At 36.0% G+C, this 26,815-nt stretch overlaps 2 protein-coding genes across 2 annotated transcripts; both read right to left on the reverse strand.

The window, feature by feature from the left end:
- Positions 1 to 1,296: 1,296 nt before the first annotated feature.
- Positions 1,297 to 7,057, reverse strand: LOC110725432 (WAT1-related protein At1g09380-like). The gene is made up of 7 exons (XM_021904916.1): positions 6,739 to 7,057; positions 5,870 to 5,932; positions 3,972 to 4,088; positions 3,202 to 3,424; positions 2,859 to 3,017; positions 2,425 to 2,576; positions 1,297 to 2,054 (listed from the first exon to the last, which is right to left on the reverse strand). The coding sequence occupies exons 1-7, from the start codon at positions 6,936 to 6,938 to the stop codon at positions 1,835 to 1,837; spliced, it is 1,134 nt and encodes a 377-aa protein (XP_021760608.1). The 5' UTR covers positions 6,939 to 7,057; the 3' UTR covers positions 1,297 to 1,834.
- An 11,385-nt stretch (positions 7,058 to 18,442) lies between these two features.
- LOC110726081 lies at positions 18,443 to 24,135 on the reverse strand. Its single transcript, XM_021905538.1, has 4 exons — positions 24,079 to 24,135; positions 19,359 to 19,832; positions 18,750 to 18,917; positions 18,443 to 18,547 (listed from the first exon to the last, which is right to left on the reverse strand). Exons 2-4 carry the CDS (start codon positions 19,818 to 19,820, stop codon positions 18,443 to 18,445), a joined length of 735 nt encoding a protein of 244 aa, XP_021761230.1. The 5' UTR covers positions 19,821 to 19,832; positions 24,079 to 24,135.
- Between the last annotated feature and the right edge of the window lie 2,680 nt (positions 24,136 to 26,815).

Below are 26,815 nucleotides of genomic sequence, written 5' to 3' on the forward strand. Positions count from 1 at the left end.
AAAAAAAAAAGAATTTGTGCGTCACTCATTACCTCGAAGAACATACAAGCCAAATTCAAAGAACATACTTTATATTATTGAAACCCAAAAAACATGTTTAATCAACATATGTTAAAGAATATTAGTATAAAAGAACATATTATCAAACATATATAGGTATGTTCTTTGTCAAACACGATATGTTCTTTATCAAACAACCGTATGTTCTTTCCATCTTTCGGGTGCACCATGCACATGATGCACCCAAATGTACTATCCTATTTTCAATAGCATCCAAAGTTGACAATATATTGAGGAGTGGTTTCATGAGTGACCAACAAAATTTAACACGAGTCCTCTTGTTTTTCTCTTGGTCTTCCATTTTTCTCTACCTTGTTGACCTTGTTAACCACTAATATAGGGCATTTTGAGTAGATGGCTTTTGATCCTTGAGTTACAAAATTGGTTATCTAAGATGGTCCCAAAACCTATCTACCACGTGCATAGGCTACAACTTGTGCTTGTAAATAGGTTAGCTATTACTTCATTCGTTGCACCCATTTAAATCATGTAGACCCCCTCTTAACATTATTTGGATCATATCATATCTACTACTCTGACACTATATAAACATACATCTATCCCACGAATATTATAATATTACTTATCATCTAAGATTGTATTTTCTTTACCTTGAAAAAGGTTTCAAGGCTAATCATAATTGATCAACTCAATTAGATATAACATATGGTGACATCAGAACTAATTTGGCCTAATTAGGTCTAATAAGTGCATATGCATATATGTTATGATACCCTCCGCACAAGGTCGAGAATCACCTAAAACTTATTATATCTAATAAGTTGACCATGCTCGAGTTTAGAAGCAAAGGTTCATGAAGTTGCAATTTAATTTCCATGTACTAGTTTGTTAATTTGCTCAAGTCTATGTCATAAAAAAAGAACAAAAGAAAGAGCAAGCTTCATAGATTTGTTTGGAGTTTAATGGAAGCAACGAACAAAACTATACACATTCCCCATGCTCCCCCTTCCAAAAAAAATCTAATGTACTATCAATTCTTGTGGTTTACAAAAATGGGACCCTTTACCTTCAGTTTGCCTGTATTAGTGAATCCTAGATCTACTGAGGAAAGATGGTGGCCCATCATCCTTAATTGAAATTATTCTTACCATAAAAACAAAATTAGGTCAGCATGTCATATTCTCTTAATGATTTGACTATGTTAGGTTTACGAGGCATATAATTGAGGACGATAACAATGGATTATGTTTTTATGTTGGATATGATAATCGTAAATTAGTTTGTTTCACGTGGACTACAGAGTAATTAGGATTAGATTTTTACACGAAATATATTCGATTTACTAAAAGAATAAGATTGTTGCCCAGGCAATTTCTTAAAAAAAGAATCCCATATGACTTAATTATGTGGGACGATATCAATGGATTGTATAAGAAATCATACTTTGTTTTGCATGGATTAATGATATTCATAATATATATATTAGATTGAGTTTTAGACGACTTACATTTGATTTACTGAAAGGTTAATATAAGACGGTAGCCCATTTTATAACAAAGAGGCCCCACACTTGATCACTTGTTGTCTGATCAAGAAGCTAAGGTATGGCTAATGTGCCAATGATATATACTTATATATATAGCCCTTAATTAGAAGAATGGATACATAATTGAAGGTTCAAACCCTAGACAAACAATTATTTTAGTGCATTAACTCAACTTCCTCAATTACCCTATTGTAAATTAATTCTAAAGTTTCCTTGCATCTAGCTAGCATACTACAAGAGGATGTCCTAATAATAAAACTAGGCTCGTTAAACAGATTGTTCATGATCACTTTGAGAGACATGACTAATAGGTGATGCAGTTGGAACAACAGTTGCTGACATTTGTGATCTTGCTAGCTCATTGCTTTTGGCTGCTTCTCCTTCATTGTTGCTTGATTTTGGCAGGGTTAATTCTGTCTTTTTACCTGTACCACTACCCCATAGGAAGGCATACAAGCCCACTATTATCACCAACATACCTATCAAACTGCATTAGAAGTTAAAAAATGTTACTGAAGTTTTTTTTTTTTTTTTTCTTTTATTTTATTTTTTTACGTTTCATTGTACTATAAACTTTTTTCTTACAAAAAGTAACCACAAAAGCCAAATATAACTATTCGTAAAATTTTATAACTATGAAAGGGATCGTGATAACCACGTTTATCATAAGGTAGTATTTCTGCCCCTTATATTGGCATATATATAGTGTGACATAATCACATAAGAAAAGTCGTCGTTATATGAATTGAAATACGTGTATCACTATCCTATAAGACATGTCACAATTAATTGTATTATCACTATTTTTCTTAGGGTCCAAATTAAAAACATAAAAAGGAAAGGGGTCAAATTTTTACCTTCCACTTCTAAGTTCTTGACCAAGAGCTGAGACTTCTATGATGGCTACAAATATCAAAGTTAATGGATTAAACATGGCTGGAAAAGTGGCACCCTTGCTTTCAACTGCCCATGAGATTATGCAAAATGATGCTGCTGATGCCAATACTCCCTGAAAGTTATAAATAATTAATTAAAACTTGGTCTATCCATCACGTAAAATACCCACGTGTAATAAAGATTAGTGATAGTAGAATTCAACTCGAAACACAAATAAACATTTTTAAAAATTGTCTATTAGAAGTGGGTATTTAATATTTCCCAAGTGGGTAGATGTAGTTTACGGGACATCCAACATCCCCTAGCTAGGTTGGGACATACGAGAGATTGTTCATAAGAACGGAAGATTAATAATTAAGGTCTTTAGAAAGGGGAAAATTTTCAAGGTATATACCGAGTAAACAATTGTAACTAGTTGAAGGTTCCACCCTAGCTTCCATGCACTTGAACTTCTGTCTAAGATAACGCCAACAATTGCTCCTTGAATTGATGCTGATAAACATGTTAACATTGTTGCCCAATACTTTAGTGGAAACTCCCTTAGCAACTTTACCTGAAAAAAATACATCAATTTATTAGAAAGCCCAAAAAAATTGGACTAATACAAGTAACTTATTTATGAAGAAGGCCCATTGGGCCATTATCCTTGATCGAACTTGCTAATATACATGGGCTTGTAATATGGTTTATAATTTTATTTTTTATTTTTTTTTTAAATTTTACACTATGAAAAGTACCTGCACAATGAACCAGAGAGCGTAGGATAAAATACTTGCACAAAGTTTGATAGTGCCAATTTTGAAATCTGGCTTGATTATTTTGGCATCCTTAGTTGATTCATGACCGGCAACAAGTAAGCTTCCTCTGTATAGACTAATGATAATGGCTCCTGATAAACAGAAGATTGTTCCAATAACCCTAACATTTCCTCTGATGGTCTTCAAATTAAGTTTCTCCAATCTACATCATACGATCAAAGTCACATGCAATCTACATCATATGATCAAAGTCACGTGCAATGTGCCAATGTTCACTAAAAATCAAATTAAGTTTCTGAAATGGATCAATGCATGATATAGCTCACTAGAAATTAAAAATTACTTGCACTAACATGATCAGAAATGTTCAAAGTCACATGCAATGCTCACTTATTAAAGCATATTTATACATCATAATTAAGTTCATAACCATATTCTATTATCGTTTAATTTTGTTGAAAAAAGACATACTTAATAAGAGATCGGATCATAGTTTTGATCTAGATTAGTATGCTTTTGAAAAGTGATTAGTTCAAACAAAAAATAACTCAATGAGTGATTAATTAAGAGGTGTAGTCAATATTTGGTACCTTAAAATTGCTTTATCTTTTTAGAAGATTAAGTTGAGAACGTTTAAAATTTGCAAAAAGTAACGTACTTTAATACTATTAGCATGCATGCTTAAAGTATTAATATAATAAATGTGTGCAAATATCATGCATGTATAAAATAAGTTGTTGTAACTTTACCTTGTAATGAGGGAGAAGATAAAAGTAACTACAGGGATTAAGTTGAGGAAATTGGTGGCATATGTAGCTGTGGTGTCCCGAAGTCCATAATAGAACAATCCCATCCCCAAAGTTATCCTGCATATTGTACCACAAATTATATACGAAGTAATTAACACGTAAAATAATGCAAAACACATTTTAAATTGATCAATTAATCTAATGGAATTCTACACAAATACATCTTAACAAATTAATTATATATATTAAACCATCATTGTAATCTCGGATACACCAAAATCACTATTGTTGTCTTTTTAATTAGTCTACTTATATTTTATATATAAGTCTATCTTTAGGTTTATTTGGAAAAAAACGAATAAAAAGTTGTAGCATCTTGATTATTACTAGTGACAAAACATCTTATGTGTACCCTTGATAACAGATTACATTGCAGTTAATTGAGACTTGAATTTAAAATAAAAAGGCAGCATATTATGAGAAATGCGAAGTAGGACAGCATTATATTGTGAATTGACATTCTAATTGTTTACGTCAAAGAGAAAAAAAAAAAAAAAAAAAAAACAGAAATTCTAATTGTTAGTAATAACAACACATATGGAACAGAAGGTATATTCTTAGTCATTTCATGACGTAATACTTTAAACGAACCAAATTACTAGTAGATGTTTTTTGGTTATACTAAGTAGAATGAGAATATTAAGAAACAATCATGAGTCTACTACATTTTTGACCGAATTATTTAGCATTTAGCACAAATGCACAAGCCACTCAAAGAATTAATACCTAGCCAAGATCACTGCTTCAATAGTACTGATGATATATATGCTATTCTTTATTTGCAAAATTGAAATTAAAAATCAAATTCCATTTTAATCTAAAATTAACATTGGTATTATCTATCAAGATGAATAGAATATGCATGAGAGTGTAAGCGAGTACCATTTGTTCACCTAATGTAGGCCAAATTTTAACGTTTATTGATAAGTTTTAGTATTATTTAGTGATTGCATAAAGTACAACATGCATCGAGAATTTGTGAATTATGCTAGGCCGTAGGATAGACAATACTTATTACATTAATTACTCCCGAAATTTTTCCTTTGTTTCATAATAGTTAACAATTATTACATAGAAGTTGCACTAATAATATCTTTAAGCATTGTCTATCAATAATTGATGAAATAAAAGTTACGAGTAAACCTCATGTGATATTAAAGGTTCATTCCCCATTTCCCCGTACTCTAAACATAGAAGAAGAGGGGAAAACTCAAAAAGTCATAAAGCTAACATGTCCAATAAAATTAATCAACCTATTTTTTTTGTTTGAGAATCAAAAGAAAATAAAAAAATAAAAAAAATTTGATTAGTTGGAAAGAGAAATATAACGTGTCGCATATGATTTTTTAAGGGAATGTCCTTTATCCTTGCCAATTGCCAAGTGCCCTACTACCCTAATTAACGTAAATCACTTGGGTACCTTATGCTAAATTCTTGGGTTGGTTGCCTATAATATTTCAATTGTGACTGAAAAAATGTTTATGGTAAAATGGGTCAAAGAAAATGGCCACATTTTTTTTGGTTAATTTTATTTTTAATTTGGTATTTACTCATTTATAACAATGACAAATATTGTAATAACTCTTTTTCAAAAAAAAAAAAAACTATTGCAATAACTCTGTCTCTTCCTTATTGTCTTATTTTCATTTTGCAAAATATTTTTACTTTTAATTTTCTTTCGAGTCTCACATTTATCCAATATTCTTTTCCACTTGTATAAAATATTGTACTTATATTATACGGAATTACGGAGTAACAAACTAACGATGGAATGTAATTACAACATTTCCCAATTTATGGTAAAATTAAAGAAAGTTGGTGTATGTGGAGCTGATTACCCGGATAAAGAACTCAAAAAGACCCAAACTCCCGCCATCAAGGTTAACTTTATGTTACTTCCCCTGCAATCACAAAAATAAATTTAAATTATTTATTAACATTAATAAAATGCATGTTTCAATTGTGGATAATTTTACTATTATTATATAGGCTTACTTTAATGATGTTAGTTTTAGACTTTTAGTCAACACGATAAAAAATAAATAAAAAATACTATGTAATAAGTTGAGCTTTAACGTTGGAGAAAAAGTTAAGACCGGACTGATTTTGGTACGTCGACAATGTTTTCTTCCGAATTCTAATTGACATTGCAAAATCACAAAGATGGGATGCAATTGTAATGTTATCACCTTCCAATCCCAAAATTTGTACTTCTAATAAATTAAGAAAAGTATCAATAATAAATGTCATACATATTTGACATTTGCAATATTGATACTATGATCATATGTATTAAATGTATTCCTTTCTATAGTTCTCATTTCCATATCGGAAATTCATACGTAGTAATTAATACAGTTCATTGACAACTAATCAGTCAAAACAAACAAACAAAATTAAAATCCCATAATTTCTCTGTTCATGCCACCTTTCATCCCATATATTTTCAAATTTAGAAATGAAAAATGAACTTCCTTACTAGGAGGATTCCTTCTAACATGTAATTACAACATGTAACGCGTCTAAAACTTTTTTTTAAAATAAAAAAAATTGATCTTTACTTGAAATTTGCACTAGAGTTGCACCCAAAAAAAAATCATTAAAGTTGCACCCAAAATAATTTATAATAATTGCATTAAAGAAGAAAACATAAACAAGAAATGAATTAGATTGAATTAATATAAAATAGGGGGTTAAAAAAGAATACCTTTCAAGATAGTATGCAAAAGGGAAAATGCAAATGGCAGCAAGAAGATGGCGATACGCAATAAGAGCAAAAATGAAAATTCCTTGCGTTAATATCATTTTTGAAAGAATTTGCAACCCGGTTGATACCAATTGCACCATCAACATACCAAATATCGGACCCGAACCCGAACCCAAACCCAAACCTGAAATCATTTTCATCGTTGCTCTGTTTTTTTTTTTCCTTCTATATATTTTACTCTGTTTTCTCTCTCTATTTTTCAAAGAGGAAAAAGAGAGAAAAGCATTTACTTCTCTAACTAGCAATAGCTTCACTCTTTATATAGAGGAAAGGGGGTTATTCGGGCAGTAAGTAGAGAATTAGAGAATTTTAGTATCGAAATAATTTAAGAAAATAAAATAAAAGGAGTCAAAAAACCTTGACAGAAAGATTATTTGAGGACAAATTAAATAAAGGACAATTAAAACACGGATTTGGCTATATGTCAGGAAAGAAAGAGTGTAATTTAAAGCAAGATTTTAAATTAGTGATTTCCAAAATTATAAAAGTTTTCCATGTATGTTTTTATGTGCGTATATATATGCATAAAAACATGTTAGGGTGTGTACCATTTTACTAGGGTTCGTGAATGTGTTCATATTTATAAAGGCCTATTGTATGCTTAATGTGCATAGTCACTATCTTTATTAATTACTTTCCTATGTTTAACAAATCATACACGAGCTTTTTATGGACCTTTTTTTCATCCCCGCAAATCTCACCCAACAAAATTTTTATTTTAAAAAAAAAGTCCCAAAAAAAAATATAAAGTTACCACGTGGTGGTTTTTTATATTATGATTGATATATTGCTATTTTCCTTGATTGATTTTGCAACATTTTTAGTTGTTTGACTAGATTTTTCAGTATCATTTAAGTGTGCAAGTTTCTCTCACACAATTTCCTATATAAAGGTTAGTAAGGTTTTGGTAAAATTATACTTTTAATTTTAATAATTATGTTTCATTGGTAGCAATTAGATTCACACTTGATGATTTATTAATAATAGTAGTTGTTTAGTACTTTAACATGGGAGTTACTAAGCCCCACCACTTTTAAGGTTTTATTGGTCGAAGGATGACTTTAAGAAATTTGCAAAGTACAACGAGTAAAAGTATTAATTTTACGGATTATAACTTTTTAACACTTATTTTACAAATTAACTTAAATACACACCCAAACTTTAAAATAATTACAATAAAGGTATTATAATTTTGAAAGAAGACTATTCTAATTTTTTATTACCCATTTTTAGGAAAAAAAAAAAAAAAAAACAAATTTATTACAGCATGTATTACTTTTGGTCACATTTCAATATTTCATGGCTATTCTTGAAATGTTTGAAGATTGTTCATTGTTGAGAGGTACAGTTGTTATAACCAAGCATAATACGGAGTAATTACTGCTCGTATGATTGAGCGATCGTATCACATAAAGTTCAGATTGAATTACTTAGTTATTTTTTTATTTTTATTTTTTGGAAATATGTCATAATAGATATTTCACATGGCATAAAAAAAAAATGCATAACTATATGGAGTACTGCGATAAATTGGCATTAGTTTCCCTATAATGATAAGGTGTTAGTCGATGTTACGCATAACAGCCAGATATATATGAAGTATATTTCAAGCCAGCAATGGTAATACCCTAAGATTCCCTTGTAACTTAAGAATTTCAATCCCAACCTCTCCCACTAAATTATTCTATGCTACTAATGTTACAGAGTACATCTTAAAAAATTGTGATCTTATTATGTAGTCTAGTTTCCCAAATAAAGTATGCATTTACCTTGAGAAATATTTAATTGGAATTTACTTTAGATATTTGCACTTTGCAGTGAATTAGCATTTCAATGTGAAAGTAAAATAATACCATAGCCCAAAAAGTGTGACAAAATGGTTCAATCCAAGAGAAAAAAGTTTATTAGCCAAATAGTCCACTATTAAACCAATTTTTTTGGGCTTCAAATTAGCATCCATACTAGTGTAATTAGTGCTTAGAAATACATGTAAAGACTATGATTACTTGGATATTCTGCATCTAATAATCTACATTATACACGAAAGTTAGAGAAGACTTCCTAGTTCTATCTCTAACCAGACTAACTTTCATGTATCTTTCCTTTTTATATAAGTGGGTGTACATACATGTGTTTACATATTATACATGTGTTTGACTACACTATAATTCATTTAGGATTTGTAATCTTAGCATTTTATGGTATGGCTGGTTTGCCACTTTCATTATCACCACATTACTGCCATGAATCCATGATAGGCCATCCGCTACCTTCGGCGTTATATTTTATCCGTTCTACAATAATTGACACATTTGACTTTTTTTTATCAACTTTAACCATCTTTTATTGCTATTATGATAGTGTTTGGCGAATATATAATAGATGTTAATTGAGCCTCTTGATCCTTACAACAACTTGAACATACAAGAAATCAGTGACATATTCCACACGTCGGAAGAGAGCGTGCCTCCATGTCCTGCTGTACAACAAACTTCCTACGACTCCCCAAAATCCAGTTGCAAAGCCGAGCATTACAACGATGTAGAACATCACCTTTTCAAGGGTGCTTTCTACCTCTTCCTCTTCTTCATCTGGTTGATGTTGTCTTCCATGTTTGCCTCCGCATTTGTTTGGCAATGGATCTCCACGTAATCCTGCATTGTGTCCATAAATGGATGGATCATTGAGAGTTTGGAGCTGATTTCCCGTAGGTATCTCTCCATGAACACTACACGAAAAGAGCAAATTGACAACGGTTCAAACCCCCCCAAAGGCAACGGTTTTGAACCGTTGCGTATTTGAAGGTTGCCAAATTCCAAAATAATTGGCAACGGTTCAAAACCGTTGCCAACTCAAGCAATTGGCAACGATTAACCGTTGCCATTGAACATGGCGCCCTTTTTTTTTGTTTTTAAAAATAATTGGCAACGGTTAACCGTTGCTAATTGCTTGAGTTGGCAACGGTTAACCGTTGCCAAATACAATGGCGCCCTTTTTTTAAAAAAATATTGGCAACGGTTAACCATTGCCATTGACCTGTTTTTTTGTTTTTTTTTTTGCTGCAATATTATTAATATTATAATATTAATATTAATAATAATAATTAATATTATTATAATATTAATATTAATGATAATAATTATTAATATTATAATAGTAATAATAATAATTATTATTATGATAATAGTAACAATAATTAGTATTATTAATAATAAAATATAAATAATAATAACAATCGCAAGAGATGATATATATATATATATATATGAAAAATGTTTCATGTTACCTACAAACAATTTTAATTAGTTATAATAATGTATAGTACATAATTAGTAAGCCAAGGCTAGAATTGATGAAGTAGCTAGCTAGTAAACGATATTTACAAATTAAATGTGATGTAGGTCGCCAACATCTCTCGAATTACATGGAGTTCCTCGCTCGTGTATGGCTGTCCCGTTTGCCCCTTGCAAAACTTAGAATACACAAAACGTGAGTTAGTAGAAGTGAATTAATAATAATTGGGGTTAGTTAGTAGTAATGACCCGAACAAAACTTGGAATAATACACAAAACGTAAGTGAACTCATACTTAGCTTACTCATAATAATAACATGACATTATTACTTAGTTATATGTGACTAAGGAATAAAATTACAAGAAAATAGCAAGTAAGAGGTTTTGGGACGCAATTTCAACCAAAATGGCTCAAGTAAGGCCATTTTGGCTACTAGGATGCCTATTTTCTATATTTCTTGTCTATTGAACTCATAACTAGTTAAAACATGTCATAATCACTTAGTTATAGGTGCCTAATGCTTGAGATTACAAGAAAAGAGCAAGTAAGAGGTTTTGGGACGCAATTTCAACCAAAATGGCTCAAGTAAGGCCATTTTGGCTACTAGGATGCCTATTTTCTATATTTCTTGTCTATTGAACTCATAACTAGTTAAAAAATGTCATAATCACTTAGTTATAGGTGTCTAATGCTTGAGATTACAAGAAAAGAGCAAGTAAGAGGTTTTGGGACGCAATTTCAACCAAAATGGCTCAAGTAAGGCCATTTTGGCTACTAGGATGCCTATTTTCTATATTTCTTGTCTATTGAACTCATAACTAGTTAAAATATGTCATAATCACTTATTTATAGGTGCCTAATACTTTAGATTACAAGAAAAGAGCAAGTAAGAGGTTTTGGGACGCACTTTCAACCAAAATGGCTCAAGTAAGGCCATTTTGGCTACTAGGATGCCTATTTTCTATATTTCTTGTCTATTGAACTCATAACTAGTTAAAACATGTCATAATCACTTAGTTATAGGTGCCTAATTATTGAGATTACAAGAAAAGAGCAAGTAAGAGGTTTTGGGACGCAATTTCAACCAAAATGGCTCAAGTAAGGTCATTTTGGCTAGTAGGATGCCTTTTTTCTATATTTCTTGTCTATTGATATTATAACTAGTTAAAACATGTAATAATCACTTAGTTATAGGTTCCTAATGCTTGAGATTACAAAAAAAGAGCAAGTAAGAGGTTTAGGGACGCAATTTCAACCAAAATGGCATACCTCTTCAAGCTGACGTGTGTCTGTACAATGACTCATCACTATGTCATACATGAATCTCATCACGTATAGGCCACAGTCAACTCCGTTTTGCTGTTGTGCGCACTAGCATGAGGAACAAAGCACATGAATCAAAATGCATAGCAAATAAGCAACATCTTAAGCATTGTAAAGTAAGAAAATCACAACATCATGGGTGAATTACCTTGGGTGCTTTCCGTGTAGGACCTCGAGGAGATCGAGGATTTATCTTCTTCATGTTACTACAAAAAATCAAAGTAATAAGTTCAAATTTGATTCAAGTATAATCAATACATATGAGTTAAGATATGAAAATCAATAACAAGAATTGAAACAAACTAGATACTTACTTTTGTAGTATGGACCTCACGAGACGCTTTCTTACTTGAGGTAACTGAGCAGAATCAAAGTAGAAGATTGTGTTACTGGAAACACAAATCACAAGTAGGGTCCAATGATAACTACACACGAGACAAACAAATCAATAGTTAGCCTATTACAACAAATAAACTGGGAAAACAAATGAGCTTGACTAGCATAATCAGGCGTACTTCTCATTATACGGGACGAATATAAACTTGTCTCCCGCACTCACTGATTGCCTGATACCCCGTTCACCATAGTACAACACGTCAGCGGAGTTGCCTAAGATTCTAGCAGTGGGCATCTGCTCAGGGCATAACCACCCAACTTGACAAGGAGATTCAAGCTCCCATATTTGCTCCTGGAGTGCTCTGCATGCATGATAACAAAATGTTAATCGAAAACCAAACGACAAACACCACTAAACTATATAACATAAATTGAGTACCAGTTGAATTACCTCATGCATATTTGAATGAGGGAAATGTTAAGCATTGCACCACTTAGAAATTCCTTCACATCTTCTTTGAATAGCCATGCCATTGCATCATCATCGTAGTGGAACATTTCCTTAGGAAGTTGAATTTGGATGGGGCTGTAATTAGGCAACACGCAAACACGGTTGTGAAAATAAGCTAACTCCTGAGATAGCGATTGAAGCACCGTGTCTTCAACTAATGGAGTAGCTTGCGTAACTGAACCTCGTGAGCTTGCCTTCATCGACGCTTTTCCACTCACCGAGCCATGTTCACTCCTCTCCTTTGGCCCCTCCACCCTCTTCTTTGGAGTTTGGCTTTTCCTCGATGGCTAATAAGACAAATAACACAAATGGTTAGAAAAGATTTCCATCCAACTCTTGGGAAGAAAATCGGGTATAGATTAAAGCGTGAAATCTAAATCTTAATTACCTGGTTCATCAACCGTATCCAAGCAGATGGCCATTGCACAAAACTACCTTTTGCTGCCCAGAGTGTAGTGAACTTATCCTCCTCCACGGGCACAGGTATTAAGATGTCCTCGAACCCAAGAACCACAGAATGGATCCCAACAGAATAATGCTCAGGCAGAAGAGGTCGCAAATGGACCGTACCTTGTTCGGCCGGTTGTGCACTACCATAGGCAACAACATTCAAAGGTCCATCATATGATTCGCCCGGGTGAAGAAGTTCACAACGGGTCTCTTCCTGCACACATTAGGAAGATACTTCATTTAAATATTCATAACTAAGTTTCTTAGGTGTAATATAGGAGTTAATTCAAGCATTGAGCTAAAATCATGAAAAATGGGCAAGTTAGAAGTCATTTTGCCCATTTTGAACCGTAAATACTCTAAATGAACCTAAAACTTGTAAATTTGCTTTTTTTATATTGTTTCAAGCCATAAATATTCATAACTAAGTATCTTAGGTGTAATATAGGAGTTAATTCAAGCATTGAGCTAAAATCATGAAAAGTGGGCAAGTTAGAAGTCATTTTGCCCATTTTGAACCGTAAATACTCTAAATGAACCTAAAACTTGTAAATTTGCTTTTTTAATATTGTTTCAAGCCATAAATGTTCATAACTAAGTATCTTAGGTGTAATATAGGAGTTAAATTCAAGCGTTGAGCTAAAATCATGAAAAATGGGCAAGTTAGAAGTCATTTTGCCCATTTTGAACCGTAAATACTCTAAATGAACCTAAAACTTGTAAATTTGCTTTTTTTATATTGTTTCAAGTCATAAATGTTCATAACCAAGTATCTTAGGTGTAATATAGGAGTTAATTCAAGCATTGAGCTAAAATCATGAAAAAAGGACAAGTTAGAAGTCATTTTGCCCATTTTGAACCGTAAATACTCTAAATGAACCTAAAACTTGTAAATTTGCTTTTTTTTATATTGTTTCAAGCCATAAATGTTCATAACTAAGTATCTTAGGTGTAATATAGGAGTTAATTCAAGCATTGAGCTAAAATCATGAAAAATGGGCAAGTTAGAAGTCATTTTGCCCATTTTGAACCGTAAATACTCTAAATGAACCTAAAACTTGTAAATTTGCTTTTTTTATATTTTTTCAAGCCATAAATATTCATAACTAATTATATTAGGTGTAATATAGGAGTTAATTCAAGCATTGAGCTAAAATCATGAAAAAAGGGCAAGTTAGAAGTCATTTTGCCCATTTTGAATCGTAAATACTCTAAATGAACCTAAAACTTGTAAATTTGCTTTTTTATATTGTTTCAAACATAAATATTTATAACTAAGTATCTTAGGTGTAATATAGGAGTTAAATTCAAGCGTTGAGCTAAAATCATGAAAAATGGGCAAGTTAGAAGTCATTTTGCCCATTTTGAACCATTAACACTTGAAATGAACCTAAAACTTGTAAAATTGCTTTTTTTATGTTGTTTCAAGACATAAATATTCATAACTAAGTATCTTAGGTGCAAAAAAAAAAAAGAAAAAAAAAACCAAAACGAGTGCAAACACAAAAAAAAAAAAAAAAAAAAAAAAAAAAAAAAAAACCGGGCGGAAAGGGCAGCAGCTGCACCGCTGCTGCAGTGCAGCTGCAGCCTCATTTTTGGCTTCCCAATGAGAAATAGAAGGAGAAGGAGAAGGAGAAGGAAGAGCAACAGCAACACAAATCCAGCAACAGATCTGTTGTCTGCTGATCTGCTGACTGCAGGCTGCTAATCTGCTGCCCTGCTGATCTGCTGACTACAGGCTGCTGATCGAGGCTGCTCTGCTGATCTGCTGACTGCAGGCTGCTGATCTGCTGGTCTGCTGATCTTCTGACTACAGGCTGCTGATCTGCTGACTGCGCAGGCTGCTGATCTTGCTGCCTTGTTGCTTGCTGTTACTGAATGTTGAAGCTGTTGCTGGTTTCTGTTGTTGGATCTGCTGACTGTTGTTGCTGGCAGCAACACCAAAACCAACAACACAATAGCACACCAACCCACACAACATCATAGGCTCAACTATTTGGGGGTGCGACATTTTGACGTCTACAGTTAGCCCTCACTTTGACCAAGATCGAGGAGATTAAAGGTCAAAGTATCACAGATCGGGAAAATGTGAGCATGGGTTTTTCGTGATTTGCTAATAGGAGTGTAGCAATCCCGAGGAGAACTTTGCAAATTGATTGAAACGAACAACAACATTATCTTAGAAACAGCAATTATAAAAGAATAACAACAACATCACCATCAACACCACCAACAACGACAACACAAACACAACACAATCCAAAAAAGTAAGTAAAAAATCACTTGTAGAATAGGAAAGTCATGAGGTGTCGGAGTATCAAGCCCCCTTGAGTACGCATGTGAAGGAGTACCAATCTGTAATAGTGTATTGATAGTGAAACATTAATTAGAAACGTACCCATGTGACTCAACATATCAAAACTTATAGAGTTGAATTCTAATCATGTACCTCCTCGCGTGCATTTATCTCCTGTTCTCCTTCTCTTCGTGGGTGGCTACTTGAGTCGACCAGTGTTGTCGAGGAAAAGGGCATGGTCGGCAAATTCATTTGCTTCGCCCATGCATTGAACTCTTCGCGCATCTCATTGCGCACTTGTTCTTTAATTGATGCCACCGTGGCATCGAAGTTCTGTGGCGAGTTCACACTTTCTCGGGATCTTCCAGATTTGATATATTCGGGACCCATTACCTTCTCCATCCTAGCAAGCTCCCCCCCAACACCTAATACCCGTCCCGGATGGTAGGGCTTTCCCATAGCCAAGGTGAAGGGGTCCTTCTCTACCGTCGGGACGAGCTTTCCTTCAACAAGCTCTCCAGTGTACTCAAGCTTTAGCAAAAACAAAATGGCAACATGAAGTAAGTGTTTATATAAAGTGATATACATGCAAATGAATAATGTAGTTCACTGGGTCATAGTTGCTTACTAGCTTATCTGTCATTTCTTTGGTTTCCGGAGCCTTGATGGACCATTTTCCGGTTTTCTTGTCCCGCGAATGCATAGAGCAAAAGAAATCCCCAGCACGACTCACCAAAGTACTGGTCGTGGAGTCAGATGGCGCTGTGGAGGACCCTAGAAGAGCAGAGGGGTATACTCCTTCACTCACCCATGTATCCCTCCATTCATCATACGTCATTGCTCTCATATGATGGTGGTATTGCTTTTGCAATGCATTCTTGGAATTCTGCTCCCTCATTTCCTACATAAAAAGATATGTTAGTTTCATTACTAATAAAAAAGACGATAAATTACAACACAATTTTCATCAGAGTTCTTTAAACTTACAATTTCTTCTTTTTTACATTTTTGAAGAACGAAAGCTTCCCAATCATCCTTCGATATGCTAGGCCATATTTGCCATGGGAGTTTCTCTTCATCGATGACATCATCATCACTGGCATCTCCTTTCTTGTTCTTTGGTTTCCTCACAAGTTTCTTTGTGATAAACCGACGAACTAAGTAACACTTGAAGCTTCTGAATCTTGCCGCAAGTAAGGATTCAAACACCCTTCGCTTGGCGTACTCATTTGGAATGTTAAATAGACTCTGCAAGCACAAATAACAAACATTATTAGTTTGCCCATAACATAACAATAAATTGAAATTGTTTATAAATAATGTGGAATAAAAAAAACTTACTCTGGTATCATTCCAAAACGTGTCAATCAAGCCTGTAGGTACGTCGCTCATACGAAGCGTAATGGGGATTTTGCGCGCACAAATCCCAACTTGACCAGCATACTGACGTTGCCATTTACCTGAGGGTTGGCCTACCCTGTCATACTCCAAGACCATAGGACCGACAGGTTTCTTGAAAACTGTCGTCGGACCCCTCATCTTTTTCTTCGCTGGTGCCTGCACCCCCCCTCCACTTTGATCCTCCCGAAACGACTCCATAATGGCATTATCGATTGGAGGCGCTTGCTCAGCCGCAATTTCAAACTCATCTATCATTCTCTCCAATACATCTTGCGCCTGATCTTCTGGCTCACCTATAACAGGTTCCTTGTTCACATCATACAGCTGGTCCCCATCATTAGATGAACCGTAAATACTCTAAATGAACCTAAAACTTGTAAATTTGCTTTTTTTATATTTTTTCAAGCCATAAATATTCATAACTAATTATATTAGGTGTAATATAGGAGTTAATTCAAGCATTGAGCTAAAATCATGAAAAAAGGGCAAGTTAGAAGTCATTTTGCCCATTTTGAATCGTAAATACTCTAAATGAACCTAAAACTTGTAAATTTGCTTTTTTATATTGTTTCAAACATAAGTATTTATAACTAAGTATCTTAGGTGTAATATAGGAGTTAAATTCAAGCGTTGAGCTAAAATCATGAAAAATGGGCAAGTTAGAAGTCATTTTGCCCATTTTGAACCATTAACACTTGAAATGAACCTAAAACTTGTAAAATTGCTTTTTTTATGTTGTTTCAAGACATAAATATTCATAACTAAGTATCTTAGGTGCAAAAAAAAAAAACGAAAAAAAAACCAAAACGAGTGCAAACACAAAAAAAAAAAAAAAAAAAAAAAAAAAAAAACCGGGCGGAAAGGGCAGCAGCTGCACCGCTGCTGCAGTGCAGCTGCAGCCTCATTTTTGGCTTCCCAATGAGAAATAGAAGGAGAAGGAGAAGGAGAAGGAAGAGCAACAGCAACACAAATCCAGCAACAGATCTGTTGTCTGCTGATCTGCTGACTGCAGGCTGCTAATCTGCTGCCTGCTGATCTGCTGACTACAGGCTGCTGATCGAGGCTGCTCTGCTGATCTGCTGACTGCAGGCTGCTGATCTGCTGGTCTGCTGATCTGCTGACTACAGGCTGCTGATCTGCTGACTGCGCAGGCTGCTGATCTTGCTGCCTTGTTGCTTGCTGTTACTGAATGTTGAAGCTGTTGCTGGTTTCTGTTGTTGGATCTGCTGACTGTTGTTGCTGGCAGCAACACCAAAACCAACAACACAATAGCACACCAACCCACACAACATCATAGGCTCAACTATTTGGGGGTGCGACATTTTGACGTCTACAGTTAGCCCTCACTTTGACCAAGATCGAGGAGATTAAAGGTCAAAGTATCACAGATCGGGAAAATGTGAGCATGGGTTTTTCGTGATTTGCTAATAGGAGTGTAGCAATCCCGAGGAGAACTTTGCAAATTGATTGAAACGAACAACAACATTATCTTAGAAACAGCAATTATAAAAGAATAACAACAACATCACCATCAACACCACCAACAACGACAACACAAACACAACACAATCCAAAAAAGTAAGTAAAAAATCACTTGTAGAATAGGAAAGTCATGAGGTGTCGGAGTATCAAGCCCCCTTGAGTACGCATGTGAAGGAGTACCAATCTGTAATAGTGTATTGATAGTGAAACATTAATTAGAAACGTACCCATGTGACTCAACATATCAAAACTTATAGAGTTGAATTCTAATCATGTACCTCCTCGCGTGCATTTATCTCCTGTTCTCCTTCTCTTCGTGGGTGGCTACTTGAGTCGACCAGTGTTGTCGAGGAAAAGGGCATGGTCGGCAAATTCATTTGCTTCGCCCATGCATTGAACTCTTCGCGCATCTCATTGCGCACTTGTTCTTTAATTGATGCCACCGTGGCATCGAAGTTCTGTGGCGAGTTCACACTTTCTCGGGATCTTCCAGATTTGATATATTCGGGACCCATTACCTTCTCCCATCCTAGCAAGCTCCCCCCCAACACCTAATACCCGTCCCGGATGGTAGGGCTTTCCATAGCCAAGGTGAAGGGGTCCTTCTCTACCGTCGGGACGAGCTTTCCTTCAACAAGCTCTCCAGTGTACTCAAGCTTTAGCAAAAACAAAATGGCAACATGAAGTAAGTGTTTATATAAAGTGATATACATGCAAATGAATAATGTAGTTCACTGGGTCATAGTTGCTTACTAGCTTATCTGTCATTTCTTTGGTTTCCGGAGCCTTGATGGACCATTTTCCGGTTTTCTTGTCCCGCGAATGCATAGAGCAAAAGAAATCCCCAGCACGACTCACCAAAGTACTGGTCGTGGAGTCAGATGGCGCTGTGGAGGACCCTAGAAGAGCAGAGGGGTATACTCCTTCACTCACCCATGTATCCCTCCATTCATCATACGTCATTGCTCTCATATGATGGTGGTATTGCTTTTGCAATGCATTCTTGGAATTCTGCTCCCTCATTTCCTACATAAAAAGATATGTTAGTTTCATTACTAATAAAAAAGACGATAAATTACAACACAATTTTCATCAGAGTTCTTTAAACTTACAATTTCTTCTTTTTTACATTTTTGAAGAACGAAAGCTTCCCAATCATCCTTCGATATGCTAGGCCATATTTGCCATGGGAGTTTCTCTTCATCGATGACATCATCATCACTGGCATCTCCTTTCTTGTTCTTTGGTTTCCTCACAAGTTTCTTTGTGATAAACCGACGAACTAAGTAACACTTGAAGCTTCTGAATCTTGCCGCAAGTAAGGATTCAAACACCCTTCGCTTGGCGTACTCATTTGGAATGTTAAATAGACTCTGCAAGCACAAATAACAAACATTATTAGTTTGCCCATAACATAACAATAAATTGAAATTGTTTATAAATAATGTGGAATAAAAAAAAACTTACTCTGGTATCATTCCAAAACGTGTCAATCAAGCCTGTAGGTACGTCGCTCATACGAAGCGTAATGGGGATTTTGCGCGCACAAATCCCAACTTGACCAGCATACTGACGTTGCCATTTACCTGAGGGTTGGCCTACCCTGTCATACTCCAAGACCATAGGACCGACAGGTTTCTTGAAAACTGTCGTCGGACCCCTCATCTTTTTCTTCGCTGGTGCCTGCACCCCCCCTCCACTTTGATCCTCCCGAAACGACTCCATAATGGCATTATCGATTGGAGGCGCTTGCTCAGCCGCAATTTCAAACTCATCTATCATTCTCTCCAATACATCTTGCGCCTGATCTTCTGGCTCACCTATAACAGGTTCCTTGTTCACATCATACAGCTGGTCCCCATCATTAGATGAATCATCATCATTAGATTCAACATCCTCTACTCGAACACGGTATTGATCGTCCGCCATTAGATGTTAAAACTTGTCATTACAAACATAACACGTTATTAGCTGCTGAATTGTAAGGTAAACTTATAATCTTATATAAATTGCTGAATTATAATACAAATAAACATAGAAAATGGTGAAGCAAGTTACTTTTATTCATTATAAAGAATATAAGAAAAATGGGCAAGAAATTCAACAATTTCATTCATTTTCACCTAAAATGTGATTTTTTAATTCTTTCTACGCCTGTAATTCAAACTAACAGAAAATATACAGTACCTCAATCTAATATTCCTTCATCGTGGTCTGATCTCATGTAATTGGCTTGGTCGTCTATCTCATTTGGCACAGCAGGTCTAGGAACAGTGAAAATGTGCCGAGTCATCAAAGGCATCATATTCTTCCTCATCCTCGACATCTCCAACGCAAGGATTCTTCTTTTGCCGGCTAGCACAATAGACCATTTTGAGTCGGCAGGGTCAGATACGTAAAACACCTGCTTAGCTTGAGATGCAAGGATGAATGGTTCCGCACTATCATTCAGGTTGCCAAGATCTACAAGAGTAAAGTCATCAAATTTGACGTTACGCCTGATATTATCAACCCACTTACACCGGAAAAGAGCAATCGTGAAGTCACAATAATCAAGCTCCCATATTTCTTGAATTCGACCGTAGTATGACAACTCTGCATCAACGGGTGATTTATCCTTAGCACTTGCAAACTCCTTGACGATGCCACAACCGTTACACCACTGTTTTGGGTCGAGGATGATTTTAAATCTTGACGTCAGTCCAAAATGTGTACCCATTTATGTCATATCCCTCAAATGAGCGAACATCATCCCTAGGACCATAAGCAAGCCACCTTACTGTAGGTGTAACACCCTCATCCATTCCACCCATCACTCGATCACGAAACCAACTCACAAACTTCTTATTGTGTAAGTGCATCAGTGCTCTCTCACCTTTCGACGGAAACTCATCACGCAAACTAGCCATGTGCTCGTCTAAATATGGGTGAACATCTGCAACATGGTGCAACACATATAGGTGTGCTTGTAAGAACTTCTCTCGATCAGGTGACATTCGTTTTGATCCGATTGTGCCATGACCATCAAGTCTCCCTTCATGTCGAGAAGTAGGAATTCCAATAGGTTCAGCAACGGCTATATAGTCGGCCACAAAATTACCAATCTCCTCGGCCACGGTCCCTTGAATCATACTTCCTTCCGAGTGAGCCCGATTCCTAACTTTATCTTGCAATGTACCCATGTGTCTTTTTAAAAGGATAGCACCACCTCATGAACACTGGACCGCACAACTTAATCTCACGCACCAAATGAAGAATCAAATGCACCATTATGTCGAGAAACGAGGGTGGGAAGTACATCTCAAATTTTCACAAAGTCACAATCACATCCGCCTGTAAAGCATCAAGTGTACAAGGATCAAAGCACTTTGCTACATATTGTATTGAAAAACGAACAGAGGCTTGTAATAGCTTCCCTCACGTGCTTTGGTAAAATACCACGTATTGCAATTGGTAGAAAAACTTGCATCAGAACATGATAATCATGGGATTTCATACTTGTCAGCTTCAATTCTCCATTTAAGGATACAAATCTTTTCATGTTAGATGCGTACCCTGATGGAACCTTAATTCCATACAGACATGCACAAAACATCCGTTTTTCTACCCTTGACAATGTGTAGCAAGCCGGAGGTAAGTAGGCCTTCCCCTCCTTGGCTTTTCCCTCATTTTTCTTCTTCGACGCATCCGCAGCTTTCCCTTTCCCTTGCTCTTCTCCTTTCCCTTTTTCGAACCCATTTCTTTTTCCTTTTCATGTTCCTTTCCCTTACTAAACCTTTGCTGAACCCACAATTCTTGACGCACCCCCATCTTTTCCAAATCTAAATGTGCACCCTTTCCGTCCTTTGTCTTTGTTTTTGAATATTCATCAGCGTTCCCACAAGAGCGTCACACACATTCTTCTCTATATGCATTACATCAAGACAGTGCCTAACGTCATGTTCTTTCCAGTACGGGAGCAACCAAAAGATTGATTCTTTTTTAAAGAGAGCAACTGATTCCGCCGCTTTTTCAGATTTCCCAAATAATGTTCGTACACCCTTAACCCGAGCGTAAACCTCCTCATCAATTAGTGGCCTAGGAGCAGTCCCCTCTTCCACTGTCCCATCGAAAGCCTTTTTCTGCCGACGGTACGGGTGATCGCGCCTGAGCAACCTTCTTGTCCTCAAAATACACCTCTTTGAGAGAATGATCAAGGCGTCTGCTTGGCGTATCATTAATACAAATGGGACATGCCTTTTTCCCTTTATTCTTATACCCAGACAAGTTGCCATATGCAGGAAAATCATTAACGGTCCACATAAGAGCTGCACGCAATGTGAACATCTTATTCTTATGAGCATCAAACACGGAAACCCCTTCGTCCCACATCTTTCTCAAATCATCAAACCAGTGGCCCAAGATACACATCTATGTCGTTTCCAGGTTGCCTTGGCCCTGATATCAAAAGTGAAAGCATTACATATTTCCGTTTCATGCACAACCAAGGAGGCAAATTGTAGATCACTAAAAGTACCCGGCCATGTGTTGTGCTGGGTACTAAGAGTGCCAAATGGATTCATCCCGTCCGTGCACAAACCAAGCCTTAAATTTCTGACTTCGTCACCAAATTCCCCAAACTTCATATCAAGGTTCTTCCATTGCGGGGAGTCGGCTGGATTCTTCAGCATTCTGTTTTTCTTTCTTCCCTCTGCATGCCACCTCAAGTTTTTAGCGTCTTTTGGTAAAGAGAACAGACTCTTAAACCTTGGAATTATGGGAAGATACCATAACACCTTAGCAGGAGGTCCCTTCGTACAAGCATTGCAACTCTTGCGCTTGTAGCGCGACTTCTTGCATCGTGGACACTCCTCCAATTGTTCATATTCATTTCGGTAAAGAATACAATCATTAGGACATGCATGTATCTTCTTATACTCCAAACCAAATGGACACATGAGCTTCTTAGCGTAATAGTAAGACTTTGGAATTTCATTCCCATCGGGCAACATCTCACTTAACACGCTCAACAAGGAAGTAAAACTATTGTCCGTCCACCCATGCTTCGACTTAATGTTAAAAAGCGTTAGCACGGCACTTAGTTTGGAGTATTTTGGCACCAGGATACAAAGGCTTTTTTAGAAGCCTCCAATAATGACTCAAACACGTCACCTTCAAAACCACGCATCATCTCATCCACACCTTCATCCTCAACCTCATCCACATGATCATCCTCAAATCCCTCCTCAGCACCATCATCACAATATGTTCATCATTCTTGTATTCCTCGTCCACACGGATATCATTGCTTTTATCATCATGCACATCATACCAATAACATCCCCACTGTACTCTCCTTATTCACCATGCCAAATCCACACATGATATTTAACCCTAAACCCACGACAAACTACATGATCTCTAAATGATATCAACACTATTGACCACCTTCACATTATTACAATCAACACAAGGACAATAGAGGCACTCGAAACCCATTCTGCGCTGATAAGATGAAATCGTCTCGCAAAACTCTTGAACCCCATTAAAGAATTCAATGTATCACGTCTACCATAACATCCATCCACGATCCTTCTCCATTAAGTAAATTGTCTCTAAACATGGCAACATATTATAAATAATGTATAATTGCTACATCTATTATATATATTAATCAAATTCAAACACACAACATGCATATAACATTCATATAGATACAAAAATGCATATATGCTTCCAAAGGGTCCTTATCACTCCAACCTAACTCATCCTTGAACGTTTACTCTCACTAGTGAATGTATGTCAGATTTCCAATTTTAAGGAAAATCCGGCAGCATTTCCCCCCAGTTCTCCAAGTACACGACGTAGGTAATTACTTACCCACATATGTACCCAGAGAACATGGTGATCGAGGAAATGGTAAGCCAAGATGTTCCTTAAAATCGAAAAAAAAGGACATACATCTACCACCTAAGTGAGAGTAACGTTCAAGAACAGTCCCAACCGGGGACTATTCAAGACTTTCTCCTAATGAGAAAAGCCTTGAACGGGTATCTAGGCATATGATGATACATGCAATCAATTAAAAAACAATGGATTAATCACACATCATGATAGAAGATGCACTAAAGTTATATCACACACCATCTCCACAAAAATGTGCAACCAAGAACTTATTTAAAGCACATAAAGTTATATATATATATACCTGAGTACCTATAAAGGCTCAACACTCTCAAATAGAAGGTCAATGCCAAGGTCTATGCTTTCGCCCAAAAATTCCTGATAATCTTTTTATTGTAACCTATATAGAACACAAATAGAAAACCAGATAAAGGGAAAAGATAAGAATGATATTAGTGAGCAAGAACAAGGACAGACAGAGTAAGATACCAGGATGTTTTCCGCCCACTCTCCAAACTGATGATCTTACCCTAGAAGCCCTTGAAACCAATTTCTTAGCCTGAAACAACGCATATATATAGTGAGAAGCAACTCATGAAGAAAAGTATATTCAAACCCTAAACCCTAAAACCCTAAACTCTCAACTTTGTTCTCTTAAATAAAAAGGACTATTTTATCCTATAAAACAAAATAAAATTCTCAACTTTATTAGTGATGATAAATAAAGTTCTCATAACAATTTAGAAATATAGGTAAATGTAGCTTGTACTAAATACAATTCTCAGCTTATAAACATCAACAATAACAACTAAAAAAGGCCTTACATTTGTGAGGGGGAGCCTTATGCGTTCAATGGAGGTGGAGCTGAGCCTTGCGCGTATAAATGGAGGAGTTAAGTAGCAATTATTGACAAACCCTAGCAATTACAAGAAACTTGTCAATATTAATAAAGACCAATTCCTCAAAAAACCATAACAATGGAGGAGCGCTATTACGACTTACCTAGCTAGGTCTAAGCTGCTACATACTTCAATAATGCAAGCATATATGGAGGGAGGCAGAAGAGAAGAGCTAAGTGCGCGTGAGGAGAAGAACAAACCCAGACCCACTACGTGCGTGAGGAGGCAAAAGCTTCAATGGACCCTTCAATGGAAGCTTCAATGGAGGAATGGTTAGGGGAGAGCTGAGGGAAGGCGCGCGTTTTTGGAGGTGAAAGCAAAAACAGAGAGTTCAAGCAATGAGGGAGTATACAGTAGTATACAAAAACCCGGGGTTTTTTTTTAAATTGGCAACGGTTAACCGTTGCCAACTCTACCCCCTTTTTTAAAAAAAAAAATAAATTAATCAATTGGCAACGGTTAACCGTTGCCATAGGGGGATATTAAAAATGGCGCTCACTTAAGTTGGCAACGGTTTTCATGAACCGTTGCCATAGGGGGGTTGCCTATTTCTTTTTTTCTACTAGTGGAAGCATATTGCTCGATAAGTTGAAGCTGGTTAAAAAATTTAAGGCTGATAAGCTAGATGGGATTGCTCCAGAGAGATTATTTATAGACAAGTCAAGTGATTCAAGTGATCCCATTTCACCAATGTTGAGAGGAATAATGAGGGAGCCCCAGTTTCTCATTATGAGAAACACTTTTGTTTCTCATAATGGCATTTTGGAAAATAATATGATGTTTTTCACTGGTGGGGACCGCATATGTGTCATGAGTGGGAGCCCCAAATCTTGACACATACCCCATGAGAAACAAAACTTGTTTCTCACGATGAGAAACAGAGAATTACCCAGGAATAATTCCTGTCAAATGATTGTTGGACAAGTTTAAACCAACGAGTTTAGATAGATTTGTAAGCTCCTCGGGTATTGACCCCACTAAGCCATTGCTTGAGAGATCTAGGTTCACTACAAGCTTCAACGTCGTGGTGTATTGTCGTTCTACCCCTTTCAAGACCACCATAGCATTTTCTCCTTTGAAACTCTCTAGTGGCTCTGATGGTGCTGTTGCTGGTGCTAGAGCCATTTCGTAAGTAGAAGGTGCTTTGAGTTGCAGTGACTTCTTCATACTCTTAAAATGGCCAAAACAACTAGGGATGCTTCCTGTCAAATTGTTCATTGCAAGGTCAAGAAATTGCAGGCGAGGGAGTGAACACAATTGTGATGGAATAACACCTTCAAGTTGATTCGCTCGCATGATGACAATTTCCAAAAAAGGATGACTATCTGCATCCCAATGTGGAACCTCCCCAGATAGTTTGTTTTCACCTATATCCAAAATCACCAACCCCAAAAGTTCATTTAGTGTTGGAGGTAGAGTGCCTTCTAATGAGTTTGTTGTTCAGTTTAAGATATGCCATTTCCGGAAGTAGCCCAATAGTCATGGGGATACTTCCAGAGTTTGTTAGAGGACATGTCAATAACACTCAAGCCTTCTGAGGTGCCCCAACAATCAGGGATTGTACCAGAAAGTTGGTTTCGTTGAAGATGTAGGAGTTGTAAATTCTCTAAATGGCACAATGGAGCTTTGACTACTCCAATCTTAGAGGATGAATCATTAAACATAGGCCCTGAAAGAAAGTTATATGAGAGGTCTATGTATCTTAGTTGTGAAGATGGAAAAAAATGTGGGATCGGTCCCATAATGTGATTATTGGAGAGATTTATCTCTCGCAAATTAACATTTGGAATCCAATCAATTATTTCTACAAATAGCCTATTATTGGAAAGGTCTAACACCCTGAGCTCATTTTGCAAGGACGAAAAGGACCCTAGAGAAGTGGGAATGAATCCATCTAAAAAATTATTGCTTAAATCTAATATTTGTAAGGATGACAATGACCCTAGAGAAGTAGGAATGGATCCCTCTAAAAAATTATTGCTTAAATCTAAGGATTCCAAGGATGATAATCCTCCAAGAGAGGTAGGAATGGTTCCCCGTAAATTACAACTATTTAGATTTAACTCAATCAGTGATGACATGTTTCCAATAGCTGGAGGAATTAGACCATAAAATGTATTACCATTTGAAAGTTCAATGAAC

Source organism: Chenopodium quinoa, unplaced genomic scaffold, assembly GCF_001683475.1.
Source record: "Chenopodium quinoa cultivar QQ74 unplaced genomic scaffold, ASM168347v1, whole genome shotgun sequence".
Classification (NCBI taxonomy): domain Eukaryota; kingdom Viridiplantae; phylum Streptophyta; class Magnoliopsida; order Caryophyllales; family Amaranthaceae; genus Chenopodium; species Chenopodium quinoa.

Coding starts and splice junctions, on each gene's coding strand:
- LOC110725432 (XM_021904916.1), bottom strand. CDS start 6,938: ATGAAAATGATTTCAGGTTTGGGTTTGGGTTCGGGTTCGGGTCCGATA. Junction 2,577..2,858: donor TAGTTACAATTGTTTACTCG/GTATATACCTTG, acceptor TATAACTTTCAG/GGAGTATTGGCATCAGCAGC. Junction 2,055..2,424: donor CAAGAACTTAGAAGTGGAAG/GTAAAAATTTGA, acceptor CTTCTAATGCAG/TTTGATAGGTATGTTGGTGA.
- LOC110726081 (XM_021905538.1), bottom strand. CDS start 19,820: ATGGCGGACGATCAATACCGTGTTCGAGTAGAGGATGTTGAATCTAAT. Junction 18,918..19,358: donor CGTTTTGGAATGATACCAGA/GTAAGTTTTTTT, acceptor CTTTTTATGTAG/GAAATGAGGGAGCAGAATTC. Junction 18,548..18,749: donor ACTCCACGACCAGTACTTTG/GTGAGTCGTGCT, acceptor TTTTTGCTAAAG/CTTGAGTACACTGGAGAGCT.